This window comes from Acinonyx jubatus, chromosome X (assembly GCF_027475565.1).
Source record: "Acinonyx jubatus isolate Ajub_Pintada_27869175 chromosome X, VMU_Ajub_asm_v1.0, whole genome shotgun sequence".
NCBI lineage: Eukaryota > Metazoa > Chordata > Mammalia > Carnivora > Felidae > Acinonyx > Acinonyx jubatus.
In genome coordinates, this window is record NC_069389.1 from 84,433,861 (window position 1) to 84,440,998 (window position 7,138).

Sequence of the window (7,138 nt, forward strand, 5' to 3'; positions counted from 1 at the left end):
GCTCCACACAGCCAGTGCAGAGTCCAATATAGGGCTCAAACTCACAAACTGTGAGATCATGACCTGAGCCAAGACCAAGAATCTGATGCTTAACCAACAGAGCCACCCAGGCACCTGACCTCTTTGCCACGGTTTTGTACCTGGGTTTCTGTGCTTGCATGGAGGTTGCTACAAGCCTTCCCACCTGGGAGTGAACAAAAACACAGTAACAGACACCAGGCTCCTGACAGGCCAAAACAGGGAACTCAGCCACCTAACAACCTTGTTTGGGATTATGACTGGCAACACTTTTGAAACAGGGGCCTGAAGCAGAAAGGAGACAAACTGCCCACTATTACCACACAGGTTCAATTGTGGGGGGAGGGGAGAGATGGGGGTTGGTAGTACCCACCTGGGTAGAGAAGAGGGCTTTCTTTGCCTAGAGACAGAGGAAAATAAGCAGAGAGCTGACAGCTGAGTTGACACATGAGTGGAGTGGGCCTATGGATAGAGCCAGCATTTGGCAGATATGGGAACCTGAACACAGGTACACTGCCTCCAGATATGGGATTTGAACACAGGTACACCTGCCTCCAAAGCCCATGCCCTTAGTCATTATAATATTAATGTATGGCACAGAGTAGGTGCTCAATATTTAATGAAGGAAGTCATAAAGCTGCCTCTTTCTGGAAAGTGTTCGTCCTCCTTGTTTACCTGGGCCCATCCTTCAAAGCCCAGCTCAGATGTAGCCTCACACTCAACTGATGTGCCCTCTCTCAGCTGCTCTTGAGTGGGGGAAATGGGAGGCATTAGTGCTGGAGTGAAGAAGTATAGGGCACTAGGATGCGCCGAGAGAGCTGGAGGAAAGACTCTGAGTTTTGCACAGAGAGCTGTCTCCTGAGTTTGTGTACCGGATTTGAAGTTGCCACAAGTACTGGATACACCCATGACAAAGTAATTCACACTGGGCTCTCATTAGTCATAACAGTGAATTCCAATCACTTAGCAACCATGTGTGGGGAGGGAGATTGGAAGCCATTTCAGGGGTAGGGGACTGGGAGGAAAGGTAGATAAAATGTCTGCCACTGACCAATAGCACGTGTGCAGTAAGGAGGAGGAGGGGAGAAAAAGTGAGAAGAGCTCATTCTGAGTTAAGAATTAGTGCTCCAAGGGCTTTAGGGTCTTTAAGCCCCTGGGGATTTAGGGATTTGTAATTCTATGCTATATAATACCCTAAAACCAAGGATATTGGGATTCCAAGGATTTTAAATGCCTACAACCTATGGCACAAGGACTCAAGCAATTTTTGAGCTATGAAATTCTGGGAGCTTAGGACCCAAAACAAGGGTTTTAAATGGAACACTGGACATGTTAAAATACTAATCCGCCTTCGGCTTCAAATCAATCTTGTTTTAACCCTTGGGACACCAGTCTCCAAACCATCTTCCCAACAGTCTAGGGATTCCCGAAGGTGCCTCACAGAGGGGTGGAGAGAGTTAGTTTACAGGAGAGAGGACAGCAGGGTATGAATTCTGCATCAGCTATTGTGCCTTCTACCAGGGCAACTCCCTCTTCATTTGGTTTGTATATTGGGCTTCTGCATTCCATTCAAAAGAAGGGTGTTCCTGCTAAAGCACAAAAAATAAGTTTTGAAACTTCTGTCCTATGAAAAAGGGGCCAGAAACCTGTAGAGAGTGGCCCAGGAAGCCACATTTGACCTCTTTTTTAAAAAAAAAAATCACAAAGATTCTTCTACTGGTAAACCAAATGGTGCCAGAGAGATCACATGGATCAGGATAAATTATCCATTAGTTGAGTAAAGCAGTCATTAGCCGACTCTACAGATAAGCTCATGTCTGTTATAAAATTAATAGTAATCACTACTATAGCTATGATTGTGATGACTACCATCATTTACTGAGTGCTGTTACTATGTGCCAGGGCTGTGCTAAATACGTTACATCTATTGTCTCTTTGAATCCTCACAACAACCCCTAAGAGGAAGTATTACTTTCTCCATTTGACAGATGAGGATACTGAGGCTGTGAGTGGATAAGTCACTTGCCCAAAGTCATACAGCTAGCACATGGTAGTTTCTGCTTTACTTATAAGTAGAAACAGGATGGACTAGAAGAACTACAGTGGTCAAAGGTCAACTGTCTGGTGGCCTTCATTAAGGAAATAGGTTAAATCTTGACCAATAGATGGCACCAATGTGTGTTTGGTGGCCTGCTCAAAGTCTGTCCAAGGTCAGGCACTTCCCAGCTAGGGCTCAGAACTGAAGCAGCCTTTCTTAAGTGGAAGGAGGAGGAGATATGGCCAGCATTTTGTTCTGGAGTCAGATGACGTTCCCTCGCCCTGTTTGTAGCTAAACAAAGATATGGGAAGCTAGCAAGTGGAGGGACAGGGGCAGTTCTTTAAGAAGACCTGAGAATCTTTTTCCTTCAACATTTCCTGGGTATGTATGTCCTTTGTGCCAGGCAGCATGCTGTGTGATAAAGTCAAAAGGGGTTATCAAACACAGCCCCATCTTACTGCATAGGAAGAGAGGCAGATGCTATGGCAGAGGAGGTACTGAATATATGGGGATGTCCAACCTGGATTGGAAGGTGTAAAGAGGCTCCTCACAGGAACGTGTCTGAGCTAGTCCTATTGGATGAATGGGAGCTTACAGACATACAAAAGTGTTGAGGCATTCCAGACAGTGGCTTAAAGTCATAAACGGTGTTAGAAAGCATGATATGTTCAAGGACAGATAGCATAGGCTTCAACTGTCAAGAGATGAGTCTGAAGAGACAGGCAAGAACCAGGCTGTTGAACAGCCTAGAATATCAAGTTAAGGACTTGGTTTGTGAATATATGAATAGAGAAGCCCTAGATTCTCAAGAGCGTCTGTGATCAAAATAAAAAAAAAAAAAGGATAAATCCAACTGTTGGGGAGTCAGGGAAGAGCCATGGTAAGGTTTTACACAGGGGCACAACATGGTGTGACCTGGTGGCCAGTGAGGAGGTAAATTGCAAAGGGACCCGCCAGAGGCAAGAACATTAGTTGGCGTAATTGAGGCAGCAGAGGCATGAAGACCTGAGCTGTGGTAGATACAAAGGGAATCGAGGAGATAAAGTTGACAGGGGGTTAGTAACCCTCTGATCGCTCCCCCAAAACAGGCATATGCTTATCTCCAAAGCTCAACTGAGGCTGTACCTCTCACTCTTCCCCTCAGCCATCCTCCCAACTTTCAAGCTGCTTTTTGGGGGGCCTTTTTGCTACTTTCCTAAGCTGCCTTCGAAGTTTAATCAAGCCTAACTGATTTCACAAGTTGACAGAGAGAGCCTGGCCCCATGCTGGGTCCCTGGCCCTATATTCCCATGGAGTAAAATCTGTCAACTGACCTCAGGTAAGGCAATGAATTGGCCTTGAGCTGTTCTCTGACCCTCTGCCTGTGGCTTCACAACATGGGCATAGTTCAGTTAAGAAATCACAGTTCCAGGAAAAGAGCACACATCATCTAGTTTATTTTTCTCCTGATTCGTTTCATACCAACACACAGACCCCAATCGATAGCAGGCAAAATGGAGGGAGGCCCTCAAAGCAAGCTGATTTTCTAGATGCCCCTTTCCTTTCCTGCAAGGCCCATCAGAGAGGTGCCTCGACTTTACTTGTATCTGACGGTTGTATCCCTGGAGGTGAAGCCAGATGTCAGGCTTTCTGTGGGAAGACAGGACTCTGTGGCCAGCTGGAATGCTGGGGAGTCAAAGATTCCCCCCCGCCACCAACAAAGAGTAACTGTTCCTCTCCACATGGGCATGCATTGTCTTGATCTGCTTCCAGGGGACTTCGGAAAGCAACTCTTCTCCTAGAGCTCCTTGGACCTTCTCACTCAACACAACAGCAAAACAGACAATGAGGTGCCCGAGGTCTATGTTCATAGGCCAGTTGAATATAGCCAGAGTGACCTGTTGACTCAAGAACCCAAGTTTCAATACAGAGGGCTATATCCGGAGATTCCTGTCAAACTGATGCTCTAGAGGCTTGCCAAGCATACTAAACCCCAATCAGACTCTGACCGGTTCAGTTTGGGCACATCAAGAGTGGGGAAGGAGGATGAGCTGTGGCTATGTGTGGTGCCCTCACACACTCTTCGAGCCCCTTTTCATCTGCCTTCTCTTTTTTCTCCTCTTCTTTGTCCTTTTCCTCCTCCTCCTCCTCCTCCTCTTCCTCCTCCTCTTCACTGTTTGAGTCCTCATATAGATTGATGGTGGCCTGGACAGGGAAGTTCTGCAGCAGAATCTCCCCATCACTGTACAGGTAGTCAAAAGAGTGGGATTTAGGCCAGAAGAACCTGTGGACAGAGAAGAAATATGGTCCCTAACTTCCACAGGTCTCATATCTACAGGCCAAGAAGGAATCCAAGCCCTATACTCCTTCCCCTACCTGCATTAATGAGGTGAAAGGGAAAAGAAGAAAGCAAGCATTGTAACAGAACCTTCTAGATTGTTACAAATTGACCCCAGGCAGGAAGGTAATGTCTGGTGGGCCTATAGCTGTGGGGAGCCCCTGCCCCAGCACCTGACAACTCTGACACAGATCCTACCCCCACCCCCCACTTCAGAAGGTCTTCTAGCCAGGAATTACTTAGCCCTGTGTCCTCCATGTCCTACGAAGGCTTTCTTCACTGATGCTGTCCATAGGGGCTCATTCTTAGGGGTCATTGACAGTGCCTGCAGGGAAGGCAACCTTGGCCAATTCCCTTAACCACTCTGGGCTTCAGTTTCCTGGTCTATGAAAGAGATAGTGGCATTGCCTCCCCACTCCTGCTTCACAGGGATGTTGTGAGGATTTAAAGAACTAATGGATCTACATCAAGTTCCGAGCTTGGCGCCACAAGCTTACCTGACAGGGTGATGGAACTCGGAGTTAGCCTTGGTGACTTTGGCACCTGTTGCCCCACCAGTAGCCTGTCCAAAGCAAAAGCTAGCATGTGGGTCAAAGTACGTGGCCAGACAACTGCCTCCTCTGTATCAGAGGTCACAAACCTACAGGTAAGATAATCTAGAAGAAACCTTAGACATCCCTGGGAGCAGCCTTTTCCTGCCCCACAGCAAGAGTTGTGTCCTGGTGTTGGTTGTAAAACAAGGGCACAGAATCCTGGGGGTTGTTTGCTTTTCTGCCCCTGTTCTAATACCTGTGTTGTTTGGAGACTGTCCAGGAGACAGAGTTCTACTGAGCAGCAAAGATTTGGAGATGGGTTTGGGGGAAGAGCACTAGGGTTAGGTGCCAGGAGACCAGGATTCTAGCACCAGCTCTACCACAGACTATCTGTGGGGTCTGCCCAAGTCCCTCCTCTCTCTAGGCACTGTCTCTTCATCTTTCAAATTGCTATGGAAACCTTGGGTCTGCCTTCCTCCCAGAGCCAGAATCAAATGTGCACAAGTCTGTGGAGATGCTATCCCACATCCACAGCCCTGGATCAAGGTCAAGGGCTCTCTGGAAAGGGATCTGGTCAATGTGAATACACGTGGCCGCATATGCATGTGACCATGTGTAACGGGGGCTCAAACTCACCGAGTCTATGAGTTTCCTCACCTCCGTTGGTGGGTCATTTGTAGAGGACAGCCAGGGCCTCCAAAGGCAAGCTCCTCTAGGACAAAGAAGGAGGAGCTCAATCAGTGGAGGAAGGAAATTGGAGCCTGGAAATCCCTGAGATAACAAAAGAGGCTTCCTGAAAACTTGGCTCAGATGCCATCTACTCCAGGAAACCTTTCCTGAGGACCCCAAGCCCAGGTCAGGGGTCCTCCTCCCTGCTTGAACAATGTGATCATTGCTTTTGTCATGTCGTTTTGTAATTATTTTTACTTACCTTTGAGCTTCTTAGGGGCAGATTTATGTTTGATGATGTCTGAATCCCCAACACCCAGTACAATGCCTGGTACACAGTAGGCATGTCACTAAATGTTTCTTGGAATGTTAAATGTTTGGAGGAATATGGAAAATATCTTGCCTCCACCTCCTGTTCCAAAAAGTAGAGCTCAGAGTCCTACCATCTTCTTGGGTTGGGGAAAGGGGTCTGAAATATTCCTGGGCCCACTGCTTCCCTGCTGGACTTCCAGAGGTCAGAAAAAAAGCAAATGGAGATCTTATGGTGTGGTCAGAAGGAGACAGTCCCCCAGTCAAAGGCTTCTTGGGACTCTGGTCCTCTTTTACCCCCTCTTCAGCCTGGGTCAGATTAAACTCAGGCTTCATGGCAGTCTCCCCTGTGCTCCTCAGTGGACCGAGGAACTTGGCCCATGAGGCCCTGGCTGCTTGGCTTTCAGCTTTGGCAATGCCCACTGTCCCCAAGTCCCTTCTTGCCACCTAGAGGGATGAGTGAGGTGGGAAGCCAGTTGAGGTATTTCAGCCTGAGATCTGGAAGGGGCAGTCTCTGAGGGCTGTGAGGCTTTGCCTTACTCCTCCATGGAGAGCAGGGGCATCCTGGACATTTCATTTTTTTCCTCCCCCATGACCCCATTAAACCTGAGTTCAGGTTGCCAAAGGCCAAGTTCCACTTACCTTTCACTGCCACCTACATGCTGTCTGGAAGCAAGTGGTGATGGACTTAATAGGCCAGATGGTGCCTGGGGGGCCTGCGGGAGGGCTGGAGCTAGGACCAGGGCCAGGGCTGGGACAGGGGCAGCAGCAGGAACAGAAGAGTCCATCCTTAGGGGATTGGAAGCCAGGCAGGCTGTAGGGGCTCCTATTTCTCAGAACCTCTTGCATTCTTCTGGCCTTTCCTTGGAGACCCTTTTATAAGGCCTTCTTAGACTCATAAATTATTCAGGGCAGTGCAGGGCTGGGGGACCTGGGAGGAGGGATGAAGATTTAGAATGGGAGCTCAGGGAGGGGGAGCTGGGTCCCTGGGTGTGAAAGTTCTCCCAGTTGAATAAACAGAGAGTCAGTGGGGGGTGAGGGATTTTCTTTACCTCCAAGTCAGAAAGGAAAACACAAAAGGGCCAAATCACACACCATTTGTGCAAATTCCCCAGGCAGTAGCAAAGCCAGAGGGGGGAAAGGAGGGAAGCTCATTAGCACCCCGAACCACAGAAAGTTGTCAGGCACAGAGGCCTGGATAGACAGGCCTTTGTCAAAGCCGGTTCCCAACAAGAAAGGCCAGCTGACCTGGCT

The 7,138-nt window shown here is 48.3% G+C and overlaps 1 protein-coding gene across 1 annotated transcript; it reads right to left on the bottom strand.

The window, feature by feature from the left end:
- Positions 1-937: 937 nt before the first annotated feature.
- On the bottom strand, positions 938-6,899 carry RIPPLY1 (ripply transcriptional repressor 1). Its single transcript, XM_027054906.2, has 4 exons — positions 6,527-6,899; positions 5,543-5,618; positions 4,871-4,935; positions 938-4,319 (listed from the first exon to the last, which is right to left on the bottom strand). Exons 1-4 carry the CDS (start codon positions 6,670-6,672, stop codon positions 4,049-4,051), a joined length of 558 nt encoding a protein of 185 aa, XP_026910707.2. The 5' UTR covers positions 6,673-6,899; the 3' UTR covers positions 938-4,048.
- Positions 6,900-7,138: the final 239 nt, after the last annotated feature.

What these genes read in the sequence shown, in the direction of transcription:
- RIPPLY1 (XM_027054906.2), bottom strand. Translation starts at nt 6,672, where the DNA reads ATGGACTCTTCTGTTCCTGCTGCTGCCCCTGTCCCAGCCCTGGCCCTG. An exon ending in CATGTAGGTGGCAGTGAAAG is followed by an intron (nt 5,619 to 6,526) that starts GTAAGTGGAACT and finishes TCTTTGTCCTAG; the next exon opens with AGGAGCTTGCCTTTGGAGGC. An exon ending in TGAGGAAACTCATAGACTCG is followed by an intron (nt 4,936 to 5,542) that starts GTGAGTTTGAGC and finishes TGCTTTGGACAG; the next exon opens with GCTACTGGTGGGGCAACAGG.